The sequence below is a fragment of the Stegastes partitus genome, unplaced genomic scaffold (assembly GCF_000690725.1).
Source record: "Stegastes partitus isolate 25-593 unplaced genomic scaffold, Stegastes_partitus-1.0.2 Scaffold1151, whole genome shotgun sequence".
NCBI classification, from domain to species: Eukaryota; Metazoa; Chordata; class Actinopteri; family Pomacentridae; genus Stegastes; species Stegastes partitus.
This window is the reverse complement of record NW_007578882.1, coordinates 20,631-48,303: the sequence shown is the minus strand read 5'-3', so window position 1 is coordinate 48,303 and position 27,673 is coordinate 20,631. Positions and strand designations below refer to the sequence as shown.

The following is a 27,673-nucleotide window of genomic DNA, read 5'->3' as shown; positions in this document are numbered from 1 at the left end:
CCCTCGAGGACCGCAGTTCGACACCCCTGGCCTACACAGTGCAAAAAAATAACTGTACACACTGTACAGAGAATGAAGGTCCACAACTCATGATTTATCCAACTTTTATTTTAACACATTATACACAGTAGCCAAGTAAGAAAATAAAAGATGTGGGTGCACAAATAAGAAAAATATTGAAAGACAAGCTTGGTTAAACTAGCCCTGATAAAACTCACTTTAAAATCTAGATTAATTTTATGGTGTTTATTTTGAAATTACTCCCCGGATGTACTATGACTAACTTCTTGTAACTCGACCCGGCTGCTCCGTCAGGGGGCGGAGCCTGCTGGGTCGGTAACGGACAGAGGCAGCGGAGGCAGCAGTCAGGGACGGTCGTCCTCGCTCGGCTTCACTTTGTGTCCAGCGGCTTTTTTTTTTCAAATGGCAACGACCGCGGACGACCAGCGGGAAGCGGCGGACATCGCCTCTCTACCGACGCACCCTGGCTGCCACCATCACAACAGCAACAACAATAACAACAACAACAATAACAACAAAGACAGCGAGGCGGGAGACAGCGCGACCTCCGCCACGGCCACCGCCACCGAAACCAGCGGGACGGCGCCGCAGAGCATCGGCAACGGCTCGGTCATCAACCCCAACGGCGGGAACAACGGGAAGTGGGTCCGGCTGAACGTCGGCGGCACGGTGTTCCTCACGACGCGGCAGACCCTCCTCAAGGAGCAAACTTCGTTCCTGTACCGGCTGTGCCAGCAGCAGGACCTGCACTCAGACACGGTGAGTCCGGTCAGGACGCGTTAGCCCCCTCCGGTGAACGGTTCCTCACCGCAGGCGAAGAATAACTTAGTTCCAGCGGGGGGCTTAGTGGCGGTGTGTGGCACTTATTAGCCTAATAAGCTAACAGCGACCTCTTACTCCACCGTTTGTTGACGCTTTAAAAGTCACGTAGCCATTTAAACTTTTATCACATCAGTTAGCTCGTTTGTGTATCAGTCAGCTAACATTTCAGATTTATATTAGCTTGTGAAATTGGACTCTTTCTCTCAGTTTATTAAGACGACGAACCTGCAGAATAACCTTTAACAGTCTTTTGCAGTGACTCATACTTGCTCCCTGTAGTGAGTTTATGTTGACAACCAAGACATTTGCATGTTTTTCAGCCCTTGATAACACTGTTATTACCTGACAGTCTGTCTTGATAGGCATCTGTGGGATGTTTGGACAGGTTTTCTCAAACAGGCACTCCCTGAGTAGGAAAAAAAATGTGTATTTTCTTTATCCTGACTAAAGGGATTGGTTCAAATATGTCTTGGCATAAAGCAAAGCCCATTTTTGGTGGTAGAAAATTGGTCCTAGAAACTGAATGGTAAAATAACCATTTCTGAGCTGTGTACTGTATTTTTTTTTTTTTAAAGATATATCTTAAGGACTCACAGAAGCCTTACTAATTTTCTTTAAAACCTATTACTCCAACTCTGCCCAGGAAATGCCCGCCTGCAGCTCTATGCAGTTGTCTAATGACCAGCAGATAAATGTGCAGTATGAAGCTGTCTCACTCTGCTTTTTCTTCTGTGTGTGTGTGTGTGTGTGTGTGTGTGTGTGTGTGTGTGTGTGTGTCTTTGCATCATTTTGTGGTGTGAATGTAGCTTGGGTCAGATGGATGAACACGTGCCTCCTCTTCTGCAGGGAGCCGCACAGTCAGTAGCTGTACAGCTGGCATCGTATGGGGAGAGGGAGAGAGAGAGAGAGATGTATTATGCGTCTCCCAGTCACATGTAGACTGAACACACTGTAAGGGCTGGAAAGACTCATAAATGATGCAGATTTCTATTATGCTGCGGGCTTTGATATGCATGTGTGTGTGACAGAGAGAGAGAGAAGATTCTCGGTCTTCGGCGAAAATCCCTCCAAAATGTCTGTTCTTTCAGCAACTGGAAGGAAAAATTAGCCATAGGAGGGGATAATGTATTAATAAAATGTCACATGCATGCAATTTTATACTACAGGAGCTGTATTGGTTTGGCCGGTATCTTTGGTTGAGAGCACAGCAGAGAGCTGACAGGAAATAAGGTGGGGGCTGACATTTAATAAAGGCCCCTGACCGAACACAAACCCGTGATGGCACAATTACACGGTGAACGTCTTCATCACATATGCCAGCAGGTCACGCCGGAATTATTCATTATTTCACTGTTTAAATCCACTCCTGCAACCATAATTCAATTAATCATGTGAGAGGAAGTGCCTATGTCAGTATTATCTGGTTTTCTTATTTGTCCTTGACAGTAAATGGTATATTTCTGAGTTATTGGACTGTTTCTTGAGCAAAAAAAAAAAAAAGACATATTAAAACGTCACATTTGCTAACTTGAGAAATTATTTTTTTTTACGATTTGCTGATATTTTTTGGAAAGACCAACCAAAGATTAATTAACTTTAGTTGCAGCCCTTGTGACGTTATTTGAAAATCATTTCATGAAGTGCTTATGGGTAAAAGAGCCCAACAGCAATGTCTTTGGTTTTGTTTTTGGCTTGTCCAGTAAATTAAACACCAGACAGCTAACAATACTTTGTCACATTTCATATAAAAACACGTGAATGCTGTCAGATCCGTCCTGCTCATTGATTCGTAACATGCCGTCACTGGTCTAATAAACCCAGAAGCACTGAATCACGGCACAAACTGATTATGTGACAGTCTGATAAATGTATATCTTCTCACACTGTGCAGTGTTACACACCCAAACCTTAATCAACTTTGTGTTTCGCTTCACCACCATGTGCTTTAGATTATGGATGAGACAAAATATTGACACGGCAATATGTCATATCACTTCCTCTTGTGAGTGCATCGATACACCGGCGCCAAATATCGATATTTTAATTAAAACGTACAGACGCTCTAAATGGATTCCCACGGCCACTTTGGACTTTCCGGAGTCACTACTTTATGGCTGCTCGTGGTGGTTCTTATCAAGCGAATGAGATTAAAGTCAGCGGAAGTTAATTAACCTCCAGCGAGGAAGAAGAAACTCACGGGGAAAACGAAAGATGGCCGAGGACAGCAAGGCAGAGAGCTAATTAAATAAACTGACACATTATTAAAATTGAACAGCGATGATAACACCTGCACAATAAATACATAATTCCTGCTTTTTGCCTTTTTTAGGGTTCTTAAAATTTTTTATTCACACATATATCGTCATCTATTGTTGTGGATTATCTTGTGATGTATTGAATTGCTGGGTTGTGACACTAAGGGTCGACCGATATTGTTTTTTTCAGGACCAAAACAGACGATTATTAGTTATCAGGGAGACATATATTTATAGATACCTTTAACATTTTTTCTTCAGTGTTCATTGGCAGTGATGTGTCACCAGTCGGATTTTGCTGTCACCGTGACATTATGGATAAAGAGCCAATCGGTGCATTTTTAAAATATTAATTTATTGTTGTTTTAAATTTGTTTTTAAAAATTGCAAACAAGTGGGAAAATGCTGACTATCTGGTTGGATAATCGGCTAGGCCCATTAATGGTATATCCCTATGTGGCACCGTCGACAGCGTGTTGTGATGGCATCAAATCATGATTTACTTTGTGATTCCCACCTCTACTTTAGATGTTATGTAGCAGCGGATTTCATTCCGTGTCGCATGCTCTTGGTCTGCAGAAGTGTTTCAGTCTCAGCAGAAGAACAGGTTTTCCTTCAGCTGAGCTTACAGACCCAGAGGCAGCCACCAAAATTGGAGTTAAGAGGTTTTTGCTGTGCAGCAGTGATGACTGTTCCCCTGCTGCACCGCTAGGCACCGTGGAAAGAATATTCCCGTGTGACCTTCAGCCGCGACCTAACAGGAGCTCCCTCTGCACCGCCTGAAGACACACAGCCGCACACCCACTTTGTCTCTGCCTCACACAAACAAAAAACCCACACCTTCCATCATTGTCATTTTTTTTTTCTATCCCTCTCATTATATTCCTGTCCTCTCCTCATCCTCAGTCTCAGCAGCCGACTCACTCTGAATGCACATTTGTGGTTGTTGTTGTTGTTTTTTTTTTTAAATTTTCATCTTTTTATTACAACGTGCTGAATCTCAGGAGACACAGACAGAGACTTGCCAGATTTGTTTTTCTGGCTCCATCACACTGCTGTCATCTTAAAAACAGGGAACTGAGCTGTAGGCGAGGCTCTGAATCCTCCGTGAGTTGTGACTTATGAGCAAGATGGTTGCGTAGCTGTCTGAGTCAGTATTTAGTGTTTATACAGCGAAACATGGTGCGCTATAGATAGACTAGACCTACCGGAGCAAGGCATGTTTCAGGTTATTATAAGGGCTTTGCCAATTGATCCTAGTGTCATCTGCTGTTGTAGCTACTGTTGTTCCTGTGTGTACTTTTGTCATTATGTAAGTTGCTAATGCTCCCACGCCACCGATACAAGAACAAATTTCTGAGTGTTAAACCAGGGGAAGAATTAAAGTGTAGTCCCTCGAAGATTAAAGACTGAACTCAAGTAACCCCCCCTCTCAAAAAATGTAGTTTGGTTAGATAATCAGCATGCTGCTAGCTAATTCAGTTGTAAGTCGCAAGAATAAATACAGTAGAAATTACAGACAAAAACTTTTCAATGTCTTAAAGGCTCATTTTGAACCGTTCTTTAAATCAGTCATCTGGACTGATGTTAACAGCTGTGAGTGCACACGAGCATGAAAGATACAACGGATTCATTCAGTATCAGTCTCTTTTTCTAAAAAGTCAACACAGATGCAACTTCAAAGAAATATTTAACAGCACGTAGAGTTTTATCCTCTCAGCCTGTCAAGCGTTTATTAACACGTGAAGGTTGATATTGGAGGCCAACAAACACGCATTGCTTCTTAGTTTGCACGATCAGCTGACTGCAACCATGACACCTCTGCAGACAATAGCTGCACAGAGTTTCCGTCAGCGATGTGACATTTATAACACTTTTCTAAAAGAAAACTTTAACCTTCAAGGGAAAAGAGCTATGCTTTTGTACAGACTGTCATTATTAACGAAATGGATTATGAGACCAGATGTGCCAGGATCTGGATGGCTCAGCACCTCTGTGAAACAGTCTCCTGAGGGAACCCGGTCATTAACATCTTGCGTTGTTCCTGGTGCTATTAGAGAAACAATCCATTGATGATGCTGGGAAATCCTGTCCCAAAATTACATCTGGAAAAGTATAAAAACAAAAGCATGATTTGCAATTTGCAAACAGCTGCAGTTTAGGATATGTGTTGCATTCTGCCTTCAACACAGGGTTTAAACTGTTGTGTCAGTGGTTTTACAAAATCATGCTGTCCTCCTTGTGTGACAGTCATGCCTTCAGTTGTGTCTCATGTGGTAATGCTCCATCACGTCTAAAATCTATTACGCAGCGAATACTGAACTGAGATTTGACTTTTAAAAAAAAATGTATATTGCAAATCAAATCCCTCAAAATATCTGTCAGAAATATTGCTATTAAATATTACCCTTAAATCTTTGAGTCTTAGTATAAAGTGCACATTGAAGAGTCTTTGAAGGGGCTCATTGTGTCAGCATGCTGTATTAACCAGCAGACACCAGGCTGAAGCCTCTGCACGTGTTGTTTAGTACACAGAGCGTTCTGCAGCTGATTCACACAGTTCACTGCAGTTCAACCTGTGTGTTTTCTTCTTTCGCTCAGGAGAGAAGCTGATTTTATCTGTGCTGGAGCCCCCCTCTAAATCGCTGGTGTTGGCGTGTCTCTGCTCAGGGGTTCCTGGCTGTTTTTAAACCCCCACCTAGACACAGACAGTCTGTGTGTGACTGTTTTAATGAGATTACTGGCACCTTGGCTGCCCTGCCCCCTCACAGAACCAAACCCCAGCCTCTCCTCTGCTAATATAACCCAAGCTGACCTCACGCTGTCGGAAGCCAATTCCAATGTGTAGCTAAAGATTTGCTTTTGATGCCTGGATGATGTTAGCTGCAGGGATGCAACAGAGTGGCTGATTGCAGACTTTAACCACATATTTGTAGTACAACTGATGTGTGATGATCAGTGGATACATTCATATGAGGGTCGTGCAGGTGCGTTTTTATGGACCAGACGATGTGGTTCAGGTTGTGTGTTTGCACTTTCTGTACTTTTTTGTTTTTTATTATTAACTTGAAATGTCTCTCGGACTCGTCCCATCTCGCAGTGCCAGCGTGGATTCCACCACATGTCTGGACTCGCGTTATCACCTTATTTGTGCTGTGAAATGTCTAATATGAAGTGCTGGCAGGGACCTGTAGTCTTAAAATCAATGCTAGAGCCAAGGTTTTTATGATATTTTAGAGATGTGTGAACTTGTCGCTTTGTTGCAATCAGCATACAAAAATGTGAATTTGGGTCAAACGGTATGAGCTTGTTTGGTGTACAGCTCTATCCAGGACTGAAGTTTTGTCACTGCATTTCTTAATTATTTCCATAATTGCTTTGCTTAAACTTACTTGGATAATTAAATCAGTGTAGAAGGGCATTCGTTTGGTTGGAACTAAGCAGGAAAATCCACTTTCTTCCCTCACAAGGATATGGATACTGTTCTGAAACGTTTGCAAGAAAAGACAAAAAAGATTTTTGTAATTAGGTCTCCACAAGTAGTTTTTGAACTCACAAAGCTGTTTGGTTCACCCAGCAAAGAGTGGAAGCACGTCGTTTTAAATGTTTTCATCAGTGTGGCGCTGCTTTGATGCCTCCTACATCAAAAATGTCACCAGCACTGAGAAGTCATCGGTTCAGCCAGACCATCTGTGATCCCACACATGGTAAATTAGGCAGACCCCTAATTAGAAATCACACTCCTGTAGAGTTTTCTCACAGCTCCTGGCCCCCTTTAGATCAGAATTACATGCACAGGCCAAATATGAATGTGTTAATTCACATTTTCACTGAGCAATATAATATTTCAACATATCTGTCACAGTATGTATCGGCTACAATGCAACTGCTGTAATGTTCAAAGTGAGGTTTAACTCACCATAGAACGTGATATAACATAAATCTACAGTCGAGCATTTCTGTTTAATACCTCAGATTTGAAGAAAATGTGTGTTGAAATTTCTACTGTCAAGAACTGACAGTACTACACAGTGTGTGTAGTGTAGAAAGGCAATACTGGGCTGCAGCTGAAAACTTGAAAATGCTTCAGGCTGTTTAAATATTTGTCTAAATCCTTGTTAAAATGAATAAAAAAACTAGAATGAGCCCATTTTTCCAAGGTCGCTACACTTTCCTACAACTACCCAAATACTGGCTGCACCTTAGTGGATGAGCACTTTCACTTGTGGCCTCTCTGCTCCTGGTTTTCAAACCAGACCAATGTGGAAGCTCGTTTCAGAACTTTCTTTTACATTATGAAAACAGTTAACCAAAATGTGTTTCTGAAGACATTTAGAGAGAGAAATAACCATGCAGTTGCCAAAGATGGCTTCATTTAGAAGTTCGGGGGAATGCCTCTGATTTGTGTAATTTGGCATCGACCTCAACTTTATGCAAAACAAAGGCAGCGAACGCGACAACCTGTCTCTTAAAACGCACGTTGCTGCTACCAGAAAACGGTACGCAGCTGCTCACACAGACAATAAACGGGAGGCGTGGAAATGATGAATCCTGTAGACACTTACCATAAGACAAGCCTAGACTGACTGACTGTTGATTGATTGAGAGTGACTGGCAGGTGTCATGTTGAATCAGCCAGAAAAATGGAACATCTGCACTCGTTCTTCTGAAATCTGCCTCTTGAGCAGTAAATGTTTTGAAATGAAAATAGCATTTTGCAATTTTCAGTATCCGTCAGCTCCATTGTTGACACATGCTCCAGCAAGCAGCAGCAGCAGTGTGTAGGCAGGCAGGTATGTGTGTGCATATTTTGAGAAGTGAACAGGGCTTTTGTCTGGCTATTGGGTGAGAGCCCATGGGATGCATACACGTCTGAAGGGAGATGTGGTGGAGCCTATTTCCCTGAACAAATGCTCTGTAAACCATTAACTCACCAACTAGTGTCTCTGCCCTCTCAGCAACTGAAAATATTATCTTGTTAGAACGCCACAGCTACAAATTAAATTCAAAAAATGGTGAAAGACCTCTAAAACTCTGAAGTACCCACAAGTGGGAACATCTTTCCTGGCTCCATGGTGATGAATGTTGTAGTCAAACAGTGTGGCTTACTGGTTTTGGATATTTCATTTTGTAGGAGCATCACGTTGTTGAACACTGTTGACACAAGCAGATGTAGAAGATTTACATCCTACTATGAAATTTGCATCCTTAACTTCCGCTGATGTATCAGAAACGTTCCCAAACAAGCCGCCGTTTTGCTTCTGAGCTTTCTTAGCATATCAGATATTATTATTTAGCTTTATTGTTCAATCTGTAGAAAATACAAGAGAAGAGAATGACAAGAAGAAGGTTACAGACTGCATTTAACAGAGAATTTTACAGATGCGTAATTGTTGATCTACCATATTTAAAAATTATAATAGAATCATTGTACTTGAGCTGCAAATGGATTTATCCAAATGAATGACTGCAAATTGTGTTTGTGTGTATGTAAGAGAGAGAAACTCAGACTCTCAGAAAGCTTTTTCCCCCGTGTTGTCATGCCCACACTGTCAAGTCAAGTCACGTTGATGAGGCGTCGGTCCGTCCTCCACTGCAGCTCCACTCATTTAGGACGGTGTGCGCGCGCATGTGCCGCCGTCTACGCTCTGTGCTGCAGTCACAGCCCTTCCTCGCTCTAATCACAGTGATTTTTCAGCACAGACACACACACGCTGTGTTTATACACTCTGCCTGTTGGTCTTCATATCACATCCCTCCATCCTGCATCTATCCTCTCTTTGTGTCTCTTAGTCACTCACGCACACAAACATGAAAGCCTCGTGTGTCTTCATCTCCTGTTTCTTGACAGCGTCCTTCTGTTTCTTTGTGCTTATTTGGTATTTGGAGATCTGCCTCGCCTTCATTTCTGATTTTATTATCGTGTCACACTATTTTCATTTTTACGTTTTGCCCTCCGATGATCTCCACGTCTCTCCCTGGCTGCTGTCTGCTTTTCCTGTTTGTCTTTTTCTCCTCTAATCCATCCCTTACCTTGCTGCATCGCCACCCAACAGACCGCCGCACAGTCTGAATTCATCCATTTGTGTTTGTAGCCATCCTTATTCAATATATTCATTTCATGTCTCACATTGGAAACAGCTCAGCGGAAGATTGGCTGGATTTGAGTGAAATGAGTGTCGGGGACAGAGTAATTCTCCCCATGAAAATTGGGAAGATGGCACACCATCTGTCATTCAAAAATCTGTTCTTGCTGCTCGCAGAACATTCCTCTTCTCCTGAATCTGTATTTATTTTGGAATTGCTTCTGTTGCTACCGTCTGTCACGCTGGAGATGATGGGTTAGGTTAATAGACACAGCTGTAGATACTGATGCTTTACTGGGATGGAGAATCTGCATTGTGGATGGAAGCAGTTGTGTGTTACAACCAATCAGTCCCTGCAGGATAGAATAAACCTGCGAAAGCCATTTCTAAGTTTGTGAGAGTTCCTCATAAATTCCTAACTACTAGTTCTTTCAGACTTGTGTTTTTCTAAATTGGGTAGCACCACAGCAGACATCAGTAATGTGCAAATTATGTGCTGGCATTGCAAACGGCAGCATAACTTCCATGTTAAACTTCACTGTCTTTTATAGGTAGGTGTGACTCAGTTTTATAAACCCCTCAAGCCCTTGGCTGTTTTGTAAAATTTCCATCTGAAACAACAGCACTAAATTCTGTAAATTGCAGCTCTACAACTGTAGGACCAAAATGAACAACGTTGAGCTCTATGGATAAGAAACACTTGGATAATTCTGAAATACAATATCTGATCGAAATGATCAATTTAGGAGTGAAGTGAAGCACAACAATGCTACATCCATTTTAGTCATAGTAGTGCAAAACATCCTCTTCAGGGAATGTGCCACGCTTGACAACCTTTAAAAAATGGTGGCGGGTTGCATTTTAGTAGCAGAAACTGTCTGGTGTTGGTACAGGAACCTCTCAGGTGGAAGGGGAATAATGCATGAAAAAATACATTTCAGAGTCCGTGGTATCCATGTAGTTTAACATGATTGGGTTGCCATTCTGTTCTGTACCTATTTCCACTTAAGCACTGTGGTACAGTCCGTCTAAATAATACTCCATGTAGTTAATACTTAACCTATGGCTCATGAAGAGCTTGGGTCACTGCCTCCAGCTGCATATTATGGAAGGAAAGATTGAGGTTGAGGGTTCTTCAGAAAGAGGACTTCTTCAGTACCCCACTAACAGCTCAGAGTCTGTTACCAGTGAGGACAAGAAATAGAGAGACAGTTACAATACTGACCCAGACTTCACTTCAACCAACCCCCCATCTGCCTAATTTTATAACTACTCCAAACAGAAATGGCCCTTCCTCCAGGCTTCTCCTTCCAAACACATTATCCAGAGCTTTGGGTAAAAAAAAAAAGCTACTTCAACAGGTCAAGCCTCAGATTGAAATAATAGTCTCTCCATCCATACAGGAAGGAATTTAGAAAAAGCAAACTACCTGTAAACCAGCTCGATTGCTTATTACCCATTTGCACATCTACATTGAATGTAAGAGTTGATAATATTGCAGTTCCTCATACACAAATTGCAAACTTGCAAGTAACAGCCTGAAAGTTGAGGTAAGCTCCTATTTAATTGTGTGAAAGCAACATTAAATCCCAAGCTGTTAAAACATATAGTCCAGACTGTAAATACTTGGACAGTGAGACATGTTTATTTAATTTATCCAGGTTTACATCAGTGTAATAAGAACTGTGCGGGAGATACAGACCTTTTAACACATGCATCCAGCTGGACCAGGAGTGGCACGCACATCAGCAGTATTTACCTTTTAACAGTGTAGGAATGCTTTTGTGTGGGTTCAGTCTTCGAGGTGAGGTAATAATCAAATAATAGAAGTTTATAAAAATGACCGTTACGCGAGCTGTATTGTGCATGTGCAGGACGTGCTAATGAAAGCGCTAACATCCATCTGTGCAAGACGCTGCTGGAGGCCAAGGTTGTATCTTGCCGCCTCAGTAAGCAGTTAAAAGAGTTAGTCACATGAACAGAGCGGGTTCTCTTTATCAAGCTGAACATCTTCTTCCAGCTCTTTGACTCTGTGTTTTATCTGTCTTGTCCGATGCATGTATGGAGGCCCAAAATAGTAATGTACATGCCAACAGCCAAATTCTAATATAGCGTTAAAGCCGTGCAAGGACGCTTTCTGATGTCCCCAGTCTGCAAATAGGAGGCATGAGTTTCAAGCGGGAGAACTTCATCACCCAGAAATGATGTTATTTTAGGAATTACTTATTATTTATATGCCCTTTTTAAACATGTAGTTGATGTGACGCAGGAAAAGTTGTAAATTCTTGAATTTACTTCCTATGGGTCACAGAATTGGTTTTCAAGGTCAAAGTTGTGAATGCAACGTTGCCTGTTTCTTTCATCTCAGTTTTTCTGCCTGCACTCTCTGCTTCTGTCTGTACCGAAGTAACCCATTTGTTAAGGACACGTAGTCAGCCGATGCCAGTGATGTTCTTTTATGCAGTTTCCAACAGCTAGCCCTCTATATCCCCCTGCTTGAATCTCCTAAAAGGCATTTATGTTTTTATATGAACTTCTCCGGTCGCAGTTCTTTTGTGAATTTAGCTCTAAAAGGGCGGCTGTGCTTCAAGCAGTCATCACGAGGAAGGGCAGGGGGAGGATGTGTGTGTATATGTTGGAGGGACAGTATTCATGACATAACAGCCAGGCATCCTTGGCAGAAGTAGCCTGGAGGTGGGAGACAAGCAGGCTGTCGACACACGTGTGAGCACGAAAGTCACCGTCATCTGCTCAGAGTGCCGGTAGCCAGTATCCTGCTCAGGCTTTTGTTCAGGAGCTCTGAAAAGAAATGAAAATGAAGTTTAATAAAGAGAAGAGAACTTTTTTTTTTTTTTTTTTCTTTTTTTTTAAATTAAGGTTGGGAAAATTCAACTGCTGCCAGTTCTGTTATCTTTCTGCTTAAATATTGCAAAACATTTCATGAATACAAATACAGCAAAAACTCGAGTACACACGTGGAATGCATTAAGTTGCACATGACCACAAAAAGTTATGTTGAGCAGGAAGTTTTTAATGCTTTAATCTAAGAACATTTGCATATTCTGTTCATTTGCACATTTCTGTATCTTTCTTATATATTGTTGTAAATTTGTCTACTTTTTCTATATTATATTTCTATATTTTTATCTTATTTTATTTGACTTCCTTTAACCTTCATTTTATACCCTACCCTAATCTTCTGTGTTGTCTTTTTGCTTTGTTTACGCCTTTGTTAAATATTGCTGCTGTCACAACTGAATTTCCCTCTGGCATCAATAAAGTCAGTCTAAGTTACAGCAGAATAAAATTGTGCTTCAAGTTAATAAAAAAAAAATTTCTATGGTTCATAATAAAACAAGAAAATGTGTTGATGAAATACATGCAATTGATGATGTGATGATGGTATAATAGACATTGTTCTTTCTGTCTCCGATTCCTCCTCTGTAACAGGATGAAACAGGAGCCTACGTGATTGACAGAGACCCCACCTACTTCGGCCCCATCCTTAACTACTTGCGGCACGGCAAACTGGTCTACAACAAGGAGCTCGCTGAAGAAGGTTTAATACACTTCACGTTCATGGGTTCTGGGTGCATGAGTTTGTGTATTCGTTGAGCTTGTAAAAATAAGGAAATTCCTGGAAAATACTACACACTGCCTCTCATGATTTCATAAGTCCCTGTGGCCTGTTAAATACATCGTAAATGTGAATTTACAGTATATAGTGTGTCTGCAGATTTTGTAAATGTTTCAACAACGGCGCTTTTCTTACCAAGTCTAGTTTGTGGATTGGTAATCAAAATAATTTTTGATGAAAAATATATGTCCATTATTGGGCTAAACAATTAAATAAATCAAAGCCACGATTTGGAACAGTTCAATTACCAAATTGCAAAGGCTTCAAATCAAGATATAAGTTATGCAGAGCGTCTAACTCAGGCTTTAAACTGCCATGTCAATTGTATTACAAACTGATGCCGTTCTTCTTGTGTGACAGTCACGCTTTTATTAGTAATTCATGTGGCTCCATCAAATGTTGTCAATCTGTTTCGCAGCAAATACTTATCTGAAACAGGACTCTAAAAAATGGTGTCACCAGAGTAATGTCTGTCAGAAAAAACTCAACTAGATATTTTCCCCAAACCGTTCAGCCCTGGTCCACATATTGAGCCAGCTGCTGTATAACATCACAAGTCGGGACTAAGAGTGCCTGAAACAGCTACGAAGTAGTTATGTTAAAGCAATGGACAATGAGATAAGTAGCTAAGAGATAAAGAATTAAGATAAAACAGCCTAAAGCACTAAGTAGGTAATTGAAACAGGAGTGGAAGCACAGTTAAATAGTTGAAATGAAACATCCACCATTTCGGTATATTCACTTTTATGTCATGATGGCATGTTTAAATAATGTCCAGTTTATATGAATTTGTTTTGTACTGTGATGGAGGGGCACTTGAGTTCATCTGGCATGGAGGGTACAGTGTGTCCAAAAAAACAGTTGACAGCCGCTGCACTGATGTGTCACACTGTCGCTGAGTTGTGTTTCTTTTGGTCCAAGGTGTCCTGGAGGAGGCTGAGTTTTACAATATCACACCACTGATCAAGCTCATTAAGGAGAGGATCGTAGAGAGGGACTCCAAAGCCACACAGGTATGCGCACAACCTTTCAAAGTGTTTTTTGTAATAAGGGCTGCAACAGTCAAACACGGATCTTCTCAGTCATTGCACTTCATTTTTTTGAGACTACCACGTATTGTGTCTGCATCAAATTAAAGATATACAGCACAGCAATCGTATTCGTCTTCTTAAACCATATTGTGTTGCATCTAGCTGTGCTATTGTGTACCGTGCTTTATCTAGTAATACTGTCTAGACCCAAAACATACTGTACAAACATGCACATGCTCCATTATTGTGTAATAAAATGCCTTTTGGTAATTTTTGTTAGTGACCTCAGCTGTCTCTGTGCTTCTCTGAGGAGATCAGTGCTGTAGATCAGGCCTCTCTCTCCTGTCTTTTCTTTTCTCAGGATGGTTGCACTCACTCTTACATAATCCCTCTGCCCTCTCTAACATACACCCACTGTCCCTGTGTTCTACTGTACTCCACTGGACTCACTGCTAGTGTTTGCAAAAATATGAAAATAGAAGTGCAGGTTTTTCCAGCTAACCCGTGACCACATTATTTCTTTTTCTCTTTAACTGCAGTCCACCATCTCAGCTTTTGAAATGTTCACTGAACAAATGAGATGTAGTCATTCAGTGGCTGAGCTGTTGTTTTATTCCACATAGAATGACTGCAACATATGAGTGTGTTTCTTTTTTTGTTGTAGGTGCTTGTATCGTTCATGTAATAATTGAGTTTTTGTGGTTTTTTGTGGGGTTTTTTTTGTCTTTTTTGTTAGTCGTTTACATTTTTTTTTTTTGCAATCAACTGCATTGGTTTCCACATAGTTGACCGTTTTGAGGGAGAGGGTTGGTTGCAAATTCCGGTTGAGTGCGTTTAACAAATGCAGGCATTTTGGTTTCATTTTCTGATGTCTGTCTAGCTTTGGTTTCAACAAATTACCAGTTGTTGGGAAGCTTTTATTGCAGTTACAGAAGACTCAGGGGTTGTGTTCAAATAATTGTTATTGTCACTTCACCTGTCTCTGTATTTCTCACATTTTACAGATATACGTGTCCTTATGTACTCCTATCAAATGACTGTACTTGCTGTCATGTTAGGCTACTGTGTGATACTCTAGTCAAGTTGCAGGACTGTTTTACCTTCAGCAAATAATAATCTTGAAACTGTGATCAGCATTGCATGCTTCATGTTAACATCTACAATGCCTGTTATAATTGTATGCGCTGACATTATCAGGTAACACAAACATTTGTGATTATATCCTCTACTTACAAGAGTGAGAATTGAAGCGTCTGTAGTGCAAAATATATACAAGATGGAGCACTCTCCTGTCCTCCCGTTAAAAAATAATCAACAGCTGCACTCATATAGAAGAAACATGGATTGTTTGGCTCGTACAATAGAAAGAACATTTCAGTCTAGCAGTGTTGGTAACGTTAAAGTTTTAATTGTAAATACAAACTATTTTCTGTGTTTTTCTGACAAGGATTACACCTTCCTTTTCATCTGCCTCCTGTGCCCTCAATGCCCTCCTCTCTCTTTCCCCAGCAGGTGCCCCCGAAGCATGTTTACCGGGTGTTGCAGTGTCAGGAGGAGGAGCTGACCCAGATGGTCTCCACGATGTCGGACGGCTGGAAGTTTGAGCAGGTCAGCGTGCGCGCCTGCAGAAAGCCCCGCACCGGACTGCTCTGGACTGTGGGTTGGACTCACGCTGCTGCTGACCCTTTAATCCTGATCCTTGGTCTGACCCCTTGGCCCTGACCTGAGCCCTGCTATGTGCACTCCCAGAATTACCCTTATATCTGATTGTGTCCATTGTCTTGATTTATTGACATTAAGTAGCACTTTAATCTATCATAACTGCAGTCGGTGTAATCTTAAAGGTTGTTTTTAAGAATATCTAAAGAGGATGGACTTCTGCAGGCCACAGAATCCATAACCTGCTGCGGTACAGTACAAACGAAGAACACAATGGTAGGATCGATTGTGGGTTTGGCCTGAGATAATCACACAATCAATACAGCTTTGGTCCTGTTTGAAAATGAGTCATTTGCAAAACTATACTAAAGAACCTTTCAGCGAATTCAAAGAATCCACTAAATGTTTATTAAATCCACTACAAATGACAGGATTGAGAAAGATTCAATGAGACAAGTGATGTGTTCACAATGTGAGCAACAGGATCAATAAGTAAACTACTGATGAGTAACGAAACATAAATGCCATTGCTGCTTTCAGCTTCTTAAAAGGAACACTTTGCCTTTTCTCTTTGTCACAGCTGACAAATTGAACATTTTCCGATTTTGTCAACAAGCAGTAAACTGAGGACATAATCAAGGCCTCTGAGAATTCACAAAAGCTTTTTACCATTGCAGGCTGATAAAAACAGTTGTGAGACTAAACATTTAAAGTGCCTAACTGTGGCAAATGACCAAAGGTTCATAATTGCAGCCCAGTATTTACTGTCACATTATTGACAGTCTGCTGGAAAGAACTGACCCATTAACTATGTAGGCAGGAAGTACATACTAATGTATTGATTGTATTGATCTTCTGAGGCATTGTAATGTCAGTAATTGCTTGAAGTCTTTCAGTGCTAACATTATCTTTCAAGAAGAAGGCCAGATCTCCTGATTTGAGTCTGTAATTAATTTAATGGCCTTTCAACTAAGAGCATAATGGAGTTAAACTGGTCAGCATATCCACTCTGTAGCCTTAAAGTCACGTTCTGACCCTCCCTCCCTCCTCTACGTCTCTGCTTTGGCACCTAACTCAATTGCATGCTGCACAGCTACAATTTGCGCACATTGTCCAGCAGAAGCTGACCTGCAGTTGCTTTATTATTCCCACGAGTAAACAAGGCTTTTTGTTGAGTCCACTACTGCGTGCATAATAGAAAGCTGTCCGCTCTTTGCCTCCCCCCACCCCCACCATGCATGAGCACAAGAATCTTTCCTTGCTTCAGTATGAGATTTCAGCTCTTTCAGCTACTTTCTGTTTTCTCTGCTTCCTGACACTCACTGTCTCTTTGTCTCTGTCCCTCTCTTCTCCGCATATCTTTCTGGATCTGTGTCTCGCTCCATTTGTAGATGGTGAACATCGGCTCGTCGTACAGCTATGGAACAGAGGACCAGGCTGAATTTCTCTGTGTGGTATCCAAGGAGCTTCACACGCCCGGATCCGGGCTGGGTACAGAACAGAGTCACAAGACAAAGGTGAATCTCTTTTCTTTCACACAAACACAAATACATGTTTAAAGACCTGCAGTAGGATAATGCTGCTAAGCTGTGCGTTCGTATGTGGCTCTTTCCTTGTGTCGTATGTGTGTGTTTCTGTTTTGTTCGTGTTATGTGTGAAAGAGCAGAGAGGTGTCCCCTCACGTTGAAGTGGATGCGAGTGTGCTTTGATCCTGTGCTCTCCACTGAAAGCTCCAAATGTCACTCGCCTCGAAATGTCATTCACAAATACATTCACTCCATCATTCACACGGCTCTGCCTCTCTTTCCTGCTATTATCGATCACCCGCCTGTCTATCTCACTGTATCAGTTTGTTTTCTGTGTCTCTCACTTGGATATATTGATATATATATATCTGTCTCTGTATTTACCTCTCAACTTCTCACTGTCCACTCACTGACACTCATCAGCGTGTTCATTTTTGTCGTTTTCTGTCTTGTTTTTTTTTTCTTTTTCTTTTGTATTTTCCCCCTCCTTCCTTCTTGCCGAATGAAGCCGGCAGAGATGCAAGAGGAGGAAGCAGCGAAGGATGAGGAGGAGGAGGAGGGAGGGAGAGATACCACACCAAATGAGTGGCTTAGAGAATGAGGGAGTCATGTTTCTTTGTTCCAAAGAGAGGCTGGAATGGGTGAGGAACTGTGTAAAAGATGTGCTAGTTGGTAGACCTAGTAGATTTTAGTGTGTGTGTATGTGTGTGATGTCTACAGAAATATTATATATATATATATATAAGGGTGTTTCATGGCACAGCATTGAGTGTGATCTCCAAGCCGTCTGTCTGTTTCTGTGAACGGAAATCTGCGTATAAAAAATGGGACGAATGTAAACAGCAGTGAGAACGCTAAGACATTACAGGGACATTTTCAGCAGCTCAGATGAAGCTGTAAGTTTCATCAATCTAGTTGGGTTTTGTTTTTATTGTTCTGGTGCCTCAGATTTTTTGCACTATAAAAACTAAAGATTTATCACTGAAACAAGTCAGTACTTCTTTTTTCTTTATCTATTTCAATGTGTGCTGTAACGCCGCATGATAGTTTACGTAGCTAAAAAGCAAAATGGAATTTGAATTTGTAGTATTTTGCTTTTTTTCCAGCACAAAAGCCAAGATTCGTGTTACAAAGTTGCTGAGGGCTTTTTTTAGTCGTTCACAATTGGAGCGACCGTAGAGGGTAAACATGCGGCTTAGAGACTGATGGGAAATGTTAAATAAATTATCTCGACAAAGCACGTGTGCAAACTTGCCTGCTATAAAAGGAAGCTTTGGTTTGCTATGTTGATTAAATTTATCAGATTCAATTAAAGGATAATTGTGGTATTTTTAAACCTGGGTCCTATTTTCCCATGTTTTGGGTGTGTTTTACTCACAGGGACCAGCTAGTTTGAAACGGGTCCAGTATTGAGCCAGTAAGCTTTAACACAAGTTTACATTACATCCGCAAAACAACTGCAATGCAATCACACATAACATTTGTCTTTGTCAAAGTAAAAGTGTGCGACAACAATATGGTTCAGATTCCTAAAAAGACAGACGTGTGTCTAACATGTAAGAGAAGTGTCGCTCTGAAATCTTGCAGGAGGTGAGTTGTTGCAGGAAGACAGTACTGTAAACATGAGTGAGTCCAGAGTAGCGTACTACGAAACAAGATTAATGGGCTAATGAGGTATGCTGAGCCTAAGGACAGAGTTTTCAATGTCACATGGCTCTTTTTTTAACCAGCTAGATAAACGTGGTAACACAGCTGCACAACCAACCTGCTCTGGAGCACGCTATGTTTAGAACTTCGAATTTAAATAGTCTGTAAGAAGCGACTAATTTTTACCTTTCCTGGTGATTCTCGCTAAGCGATACAGAATTTTCAAACCTGTTAAGCTGTGCGTTAGTAATCCCACTAAACAAAGCTGTGCAGTTTCATCAGGCAAACTGTGTGTGTCGCATTTTTAAGGGAACCTACTTGCATTCACATGGTGATGCAGAAAACACAAATATGTTTTCATGTTTGCTCCTGATTTGCTGCCAAGTAAATGCTTCTGGTGCTGCAGCTGATAGAACAAAGATTAGGAAATTGAGTAGTCTGTTGATATTTATCACAGAGAATATTAGATCAGTGACTTAGATTTGACTCTGATTTGGCCAAAAACGATAAGGATTTCCATGTATCCTTCATTACGAGACACTGTCAGACCCAAATGCACTTCCTGAGTATTATGCTTAAATGACTGAAGCTTGACACACGACAGCTCGAATCACTGAGTGGCAAAATACATATATTCAGTTTCTCCATTAACAGTGTTTTACCAGAATTCCTCTTGTGCACTTTTTAACATAATAAATGTTGATATTGTTCATAGCTCTCCATTACAACAACCTGTTTCTCTGGCTAAAGTAGGCAGCACACCATTGGTGCAGTTTGTGTGGAAGAAGAGTTACAAGATGTGTCAAAGGCTCCCTTTTATGTAAATTAAAGCCCAAAGAAGAAAGCCTGGTTAACAACGAAAGTTGACACCCATTGCCGTGACACTCATTATCTCTGATTAGTGTTTCAGTTTTTGCCGTGGCAGCTTCCTCAAAGAAAGCCTGGCTGTGTCAAACTTGCTTTGAAGTACATCCCTCAGGTCAAAGTGGAGTCATGTTGCAGAGTTAGAATGCAGGAACTGTAGCTTACTGTTATTGTGGTACACTTTGCAATGCTTTTGTAGGCTGAAGTTGTGACTAGTGCTACAAATGGATGAAAACATGCAGACACAATCATGTTTGCAGTGACCTTTTTTGACTGCAACGATTGCTGCCACACGAGTAGGAGAAGAAATACAACACCAAAGTACTTCCTTCCTAAAGTGAAATGCTGTACCAATGCAGATGGCTGCTGCAGCCAGAGCAGAGATTATGTTCATCAGTATCTGTACACCCACATTCACAGCAGGATAACTGCAAAAATAACTGCTCATTAAGCCAGTAGTATGTACAAATAGATTACATTGCAGAGGTTTTGTGGTTCCTGATTATAGTGTTCTCACTCAATGCTGTTTCAGTTCTACAGATTTTTGTGTCTGTATCAATCATTTACACACAAATACGGGAAAGTGATGCCCAGGTTTTAACCCTCTTCTTATCTTTGGGGTCAGTGTGACCCCAACCAATGTTTAACATCTTTAAATAAGTCACTGACATATTTTTTTCAATTTTATTTAAAGGGCTCTTTACATATAAACTTGGAAAACAATTTTAATTATTAATTTTTTCTGGAGGTTTAAATTGCTGGGGTCAAATTGAACCCAAGGATAAAAGATGTCAGTAAATATGAAGGTAATAGGAGGATAAAGAGTAGCAGATATCAGATTCTGAAAATAAATTTTCAGGCAATAGAACATACATATTTATCTTCAACATTAGCACCGACATGAGAAGTTGCTACATGATATCTAAATAAATAAAAATATTTGTAATGTAGAGCACAGAAAACGTAAACCGTGATAGGAATGGGATTGCTGAATATATGTGGAGCCCTATAGATGACTTCCGTTGCTGAGAAAACAGAAAATTCTCATCAGTGTGAGACAAATCTCTAGTCTTAAGATCATCCACTGATGATCTCTGCAAATGAACCAAACTGCCCTCAAACATCCACCAGTGTCTTTCCCTCAGTAGTCCATTTTTACAGCTGGCATCACAGAAGAAGGGGAAGCATCTGTTAGAAGAAGCCGCTGTGATACAGCCTACTTTTTGGCTGGAAGTAGAACATGTTGGGAGGCTGAGTTTCAAAATGTCCGTCGGTTAAATACAGTTCATCTCACTGCTGAAAATTCATCCTTGTCGATCAAACAAACATTGATAAAACAATGGTGTGCAGTGCATTTCGCTGATTGGCCAATGAATAAAAGTGTCGCTTTGCTGTTCTGCTTATCATAATGACCTGCAGCAGCTGTGCACATGCTCAGTGCGATCCAACAGTGACCTGACATGGCCGTACAGGTATTGATTGAGCGCTGCATCTCTATGGGCTCTCATTACCGATGCTGTGACATGGAATATCCCTGACCTTTGAGTGCAGCAGTAGTGTTAGATGTCCTTCCCAGTCTGTGTACAGTGTCAATGTAAAATCACATACGGTATTACCCACCACATAAAAACATTTAAACATCAAAAAGTAATTGTTATAGGCACACACTTACATGGACACATAATGAACGGTCAAGATGTGTGTCTTGTCAATGTTCCCAGTCATTATGCATGTCAGTTGAACCATTTACTGTCATTCTCTCAACATGTCCATCATCATCACCACCATCACAGCCAAAGCATAGCTTAGCTTGTGTCAAATGATTAGTAGATTGTAGTGCAATAGATCTTGCAAACCATAATGTCTGTTTCTCTTTCATTTCCCAGCTTTTCCAGATCCACGGGTCCCGGATGTAGAAATGGCAAGAATTGATTTTTTTTCGAGGCTTGTGACATTCTGTACATCTGTGTGTCGCGTCAATGAGCCGTCATCAGAATTTGTAGCATCGTTACCACGTCATTGACTAAATGCCAGTTAGCATTACCAGATGACCAAAAACACCTAAATATCAGTCAGTTGCAGCAATATCGTCAAGAACATATGTCAGTGAAGCTAGCACTACACTGCATGCACAAATTATTAGGAAGACTGTATTCATCTAGGTTCATTTTACTGTTTCAGTAAGATGTTGTTTAGAATAATCCAAAATGTTACTGAACCTGAAACTTGAATGTTTCTCAAAGGACAACTGAGTTTTGCCTTTCTCAGGGGATTATATGGTGTAGTATAGTGTGCACAATTATTACACAGAAAAGTACAAAAACTTCATCCCAACTGATTTATTTGTTTTAGGTTTTTAGAGTGCAAATATGTAACACAAATGATAGATTAACTAATATTCCAAAACTGCCACGAGCCTTCACTCAATGAAATCTTTCCGTATTTTCATCTGTTAGCCATCAACTTTTAATGAAGCAGCAACCACAGCCTCTCAGTTGCTCTTCACATAGGTCAGTTGTCTTCCCTCACTGTAGATTTCACACTTGAGAAGTGCAAGTTCTTAGTAGGACTGAAGTTAAGTGAGCAAAGGAGGCCAGATCACTATTCAGTCATTTTTGAGGATAGCAGTAGATGGAGGCTTGTGATGAAGCATTGTCCTGCATAAACATCATCTTAAATGTTCTCGTTTTTTAATCGTAGCAACTGGACTTGCTTGAGTTAGCAAAAAAAGATCCTAACGAACCCCATTGTAGTGGAGGGAGTCCTAACGACTCGCATAATGAGGGGGAGGAGCAACAAACCCCCAGTTGAAACTGAAAGTGTTCATGGCTCCAAAAGAATATCCAGAAGTATCTGGAACTCCCAACTCGTCAGTCAGAGCCGATGAAGCCTCTTGGATGAGAGGTGAAACATCTTCAAAGAACTCAAGCAAGTCCAGTTGCTACGATTAAACTACGAGAATAACCATGACCTGGATGACTGAGACTCTTCACAGACGTCATCTTAAATGCTGCTGACCTCTTCCTGGATCACTGCTGGATAATTAGTATCCTCTAGAAACTGAAAATAATTTGGGGAGTTGATTTTCAGTCCATCTTCAACTCAAAAATGTCCCACTAGCTCCCCCTTAATAAGACTAGTTTATACTGTACCTGCACCACACCTCCACCTTCCTGGTGCCTGACTCAGAGCGGAGCCATTAGTGATGCAGCCACAGGTCCATCTATCTGCTCCATCACTCATTTCATCTGCCCCTAAAACCTTTGAAAAATCTATTGGCTAATTCTTGGAATCATGAGTCCTCAACTTAAAAAGTTATTCAGTGGTGTCACATTTCAGCTTTCTTGTCCTCATCCCAGGCACCAGAGAATAATGGCCTCTAGGTAGCTTCAGTTTTTCTCAAGACTTTGTCAGTTAATTTGCTCATTTTCTTCTCTGCGTGTTCTTAACCAATTTTCACAACAAAATGTTTGCTTGTCAGGTGGTCACACCTCAATAGTTCAGCTCTTTGAAGAGTTTACAATTTTAGATTTTTGAGTGTCAGTTAAAAGTTTTCTGGATCCATTTTACCCGAGCTAATGAAGCTGCCTAATAATTATGCACACTTTAATATGAGGTGTTAATCACCTTAGGCCACAACCTCAACACATATCACCTTAAAATGATTCAATCCAATAATCTCTCCAGTTTATTTGGTTTGGGGCTGTAAAATGTGTTTAGAAATACTGATAAACTCTCTTGCCTAATATCTGTGCATGCAGTGTATTAGCAGGAATAATCACGTGTTGGTGTGTGCAAACGTTACATTGCCAAGGGCAGTAGTGGAGCTTAGTAAACCATGACCAAAGATCCATATTAAAGCTGACTGAACCAAGGTGCTGAACTTTAACTTGGCAGAAAATATTCTGATCTGCCGGACTGACCTTGTGTTGGTTACCCAACAAGGAGCTGTCGCTGTGTCTCTGTGATTCGACAGATGGGCGGAAGGATTGTGTTGCATCTGCGTCGTGCAGCATTTGGGTCATTACATTTCCTAATGTGGCATTAATCAGTTACCTTGTGTCCTCCCAGTGATGGATGAAACTGTTCCCTAATAGACTGTACACCTGCTGTTCAATCTTTGATTTTGCACTTGCGAAGGAAGTTTGCTTTTGAAAAGCAACCACAGTGATCCCACTAGCTGTTCACTGATTTAAACGTGTTGCTGTCAGTGTGAACATGGGTCAGTGATGGTTTGAGCAGATCTGATGCATAGAACTGTGTTAAACTGCCCATTCAAGCCTTATCAAGAGATGGCTTCACACGTGAGTCAGGGCAGTTTCGGTTCTGAGCTGCACTGTGTGTCTTGAGCTCAGTATACTTGCTTCCAGGTTTATTTAATTCTTGCTCCCAGTGATTTGATTCCACTGTATTAAGGTTTGGTTGACTTTAAATTGATGAAAATTGTGCAAATGAGCAAAAGCATTTATTTGTGGGGGGTCACACGTGTATGTTGGTCCTTACAAAGGTGAGCAAAAGAAGTTACCGTCCAAAGCAGGAGCAGCCAGCACACAAACTACACTGACAAAGACACACAATGCTCTACATTATCCCCCTCACTGAAACCCTGTTGTTCGCTGATCCACACCTGCATCACCTTGTGCTGGTGCACGCTCAGCAGCAGCAGCGTCGCCTCGGTCTGTCTCCATGGCTGGGATCCAGAGCCTGCTTTGGCCTCAGCTGACAGAGAAGCGTTTAGTGTAAAACAGGAAAGGCTTAAAAAGGAGGAGGAGGGAGAGGCAGGGAGATCAAAAAGGAGAAAGCAGGAGAGTCTTTCAGTTTGGTAGCAGCGACTTCCACAGCGTCCTCTATCTCTGTTTTTGATAAAATACAGAGCAGCTCTCGCTGTAAGCTCACAGTGGACAGATTTGCCGCAGTGCAGGTGTGTGACTGAAAAGAATTTAAGAAGCACCGAGTTGGTTAGCACATGACTTCTAACAACCTCTGTTGGTAACGTGTTAGAATTGCAGCACAGATCAAAGTTGGAATCCCTGCACAAGCATGTGGCACATTAAGTGAGTAACAAAAGACTTAATTTACTGGATGTCATTCAGCAAATACAACCTCTCACAAGGTTTTGACAGCACGTTTAGAGTGTGGCAGAACTCTGGAGGTGGACTTGTTGAATGCATTTGTCAAAAATAACTGGGAGTTCACTTTGATTTATCAGCAGGTAATGAAATACGTACACAGGCATTTAGAGGGAATCATTCCATCAAGTTGTAGCTTATCAGAAAACAGGAAATACTTTGTAGAGACATGGAAATATTTTTGCTTTTCTTGGAGGCACAAAAGGCTCCAGCAGCAGAGGAAAGGTCACTGGGGTCTGCTTCAGCTACAGATTGGTCAACATTTGGTAGGATTGTTGGAAGTTTTTTTTTTGTCTTTAACCTGCACTAAGCCTAGAAACAACAGTTCTTTGACTCTGCCTGCTGAGGTCAACTCAACCCTGAGAGACTATTTCTGCCTCCGAGACGTTAAGCGTCGCCTGTCGGCAGCTCGCATCCGACCTCCTGCCGTTTAGCTCCTGTGTAACCGACCAACCAGTGAGGAAACACACGTACACTCGAGGCCGTTTCATCCAGGCAATAAGCAGCTGGGTTAATAATTTGAGACAATCGAGAATTATGGTTGCCGACTTTTTTTACGTTTTGATAATTAAATCTGAAAAAAACAATAGGCTGCAAAATACAATATTGTGTGTATGTGTGGGTGTCTAGGTTAGTTTCTTGTCCAGTTATAGCGTTAAATAGAAACATCCTGGACCGCATTGGCAGGATGAGCAGTAAATGATAGAGTAGTTGAACTAGAGTTACTCAACATGCATATGATAATCAGAACAGTGATATTAGCAGAAAGACCGAAAGAGACGCATTTACTGTTTTTCGTTCCTTTTTTCCGTGGCTCTTCTTACTTGGATCATTCAGTGCCTTGAGTTCAAGCAGCAAAACTGACACGTCAGAAAGACCCAACGTGTCAAAAATGATCATAGGTGTTGTTATTACATGCATTTTTAAGAAAAGATAAATAAATGTTTTAGTATTTTAGTCGAAGAACGGATAGTTTACAGTCGAGAGTTTCTTCCGGTGCATTTGCTCTGAGAAGGTGTTTGAGTAGATGTAAAGAGAGTAAATGTGCACAACAAGCAGCTGCATGTCTGAGGTGAAGCTGTCTGTGGAAGGTTTAAGCTGTTTTGTATAAAATGAAACACATTTTTTTTTTATTTTTTGTAAGTTCTGTTGTCTAATTTATTCTCTGATTTTGACTGTTGCGCTGTAAGAATTTGTTCAGTTTTTCTCTTTTTTTTTTTTTTTTTAGTTGGGGAAGGTGGATTTTGCTTTTTTCTACTTGAACACTAGCTTTTACGTTTGATCTTAAACAGTATATAAGTATAAACACCAGCTTTACCGATTATGCTAGTTTTTAGTCATCGTTCCCAAACTGTAAATGCTGTTACACAGGCGTTACCCTGAGAGTAGAGGTTTTGAGTTCTCCTCTGAAATATGTAAACTTCCATTTGCATGTCCAAGTTGTTTGGTTTGCTGGATCCACACTTTTTAAAAAAGAAACTAATTTGTACACTACTTGTTGAATGGTTTCTGCTGTACGGTAGAGAGTGTTTTCACATAGTATTTGATGTGTAAAAGTCTACATAGCAGTGCTCTCTCATTATTCTGTGCAAAAAAAAAAAAAAAACATCTGTCAGACAAATACAGATAGAAAATATTTCTCTCTGATGCTGGAGTTTCTCTCATCTGCTGTTTATAGAGCCTCGGTGTACTCTGTCTGTAAACACACAACAAAACAACATGACACATTGAATTGTAACGCCTCAGACGAACCTGTACAGGCTTCAACAAACGCTGTGTGTATTTCATCAGGACTTGAGCAACATACAACATCTTCAACAAAGTGACAGGGAGTGAATTCTCTTTTTTTAATTTACTGTAAATGAATGTCACGATTGTCAACAAAAAATAAAACTTTGTCCTTTGTTTTAAGAGCTTTTAAAATGTTGTGTTTTTTCTTTTAAACCATATCACTACAAGAACACGTTCCACTGTACGCTGGTATCCAGCGCTCGTTACAAAAACAAAGACCATGCAGCCCTTTCCTCCCTGGACTGGCTATATTTAACCTCCTCTGGTTCACATGAGGTTCATATACAGTCAAAAACAAAAATCATCTTGAGATGCGATTTGGCTAAAAATAGAACTGATCTGACGTCGCATTGCAACAACAAAGGAACATATTTGGAGTTCTGTGGGTTTGAACCAGAGTTCCACTATCACTGCAATCTGTCATTTCTATTGACTTACATTACATACTGCTGCTATTTATGTCTTATTATTGTCCTCTGGCCTAACAAAGATGCACCATTCCCTTTGTGAAACAAATGTAAAAATGAGCTCTATACATGAATGTAGCAAGTTTTAAACCAAGCAGTAAAAACTATACATTATAAACTTAATCAATGAACAAATACATACAGAGTCGTCCTCAAATGTATTCATACCCTTCCAATAAATAAAAGACAAAATTCACAATAGTCACTCATATAGCTAGAAACTGAAAAAAGTAATAATAAATAAAAATTAGCAAAATTATAATTTAGTGATATAAGACATTACTTTTGAAGTGTGGTGGAAAAGAGTAATTAAAAAAAAAAATCAAAAAACTATCCTGGACAAATGAGAGCACTTTGCTGATGAGCAGTGGACCAAAATCCAAAAACCTGTCAACAGGTGCAGAAGTCTGATTGAGAGTTACAGAAAACACTTGATTAAAGTGATTGGCTCAAAGGGTTGTTCAACAAAATATTAGTTTACGGGTCCCATCATGCTTGTTTGATTTTCATTAAATTTTTATTTATTATTACTTTTGTCAATTTCAACTTATTTCAGTGACAGCTGTTTTTTCCCTTCTTTAATGGGAGGGTATGAATACATTTGAGGACAACTGTAGGAGGAAGGTCTATATCAGTGATGCTCAACTTCTGGCTCGTCGGTCAAATCGGGTCTGTGTGAAAATGTTCCGTCATCTCCCTTGGCTGCTACTTAGTTCAACTGAAATAAATAACTTTAAC

The 27,673-nt window shown here is 40.7% G+C and overlaps 1 protein-coding gene across 4 annotated transcripts; it reads left to right on the top strand.

The window, feature by feature from the left end:
• Nucleotides 1–280: 280 nt before the first annotated feature.
• On the top strand, nucleotides 281–26,588 carry kctd17 (potassium channel tetramerization domain containing 17). Of its 4 annotated transcripts, none has more exons than XM_008296785.1 (7): nucleotides 281–780; nucleotides 12,635–12,743; nucleotides 13,743–13,834; nucleotides 15,365–15,460; nucleotides 16,903–17,028; nucleotides 17,546–17,678; nucleotides 21,435–26,588. In XM_008296785.1, the coding sequence occupies exons 1-6, from the start codon at nucleotides 424–426 to the stop codon at nucleotides 17,636–17,638; spliced, it is 873 nt and encodes a 290-aa protein (XP_008295007.1). In that variant the 5' UTR covers nucleotides 281–423; the 3' UTR covers nucleotides 17,639–17,678; nucleotides 21,435–26,588. The 4 variants fall into 4 exon arrangements, with proteins under 4 accessions (XP_008295007.1, XP_008295005.1, XP_008295006.1 ...); XM_008296783.1 differs by having other exon boundaries at nucleotides 15,365–15,508; XM_008296784.1 differs by having other exon boundaries at nucleotides 15,362–15,460.
• The last annotated feature ends 1,085 nt before the right edge of the window (nucleotides 26,589–27,673 follow it).

Coding starts and splice junctions, on each gene's coding strand:
- kctd17 (XM_008296782.1), top strand. CDS start 424: ATGGCAACGACCGCGGACGACCAGCGGGAAGCGGCGGACATCGCCTCT. Junction 15,509..16,902: donor GCACCGGACTGCTCTGGACT/GTGGGTTGGACT, acceptor CTCCATTTGTAG/ATGGTGAACATCGGCTCGTC. Junction 17,029..17,545: donor AACAGAGTCACAAGACAAAG/GTGAATCTCTTT, acceptor TGCCGAATGAAG/CCGGCAGAGATGCAAGAGGA.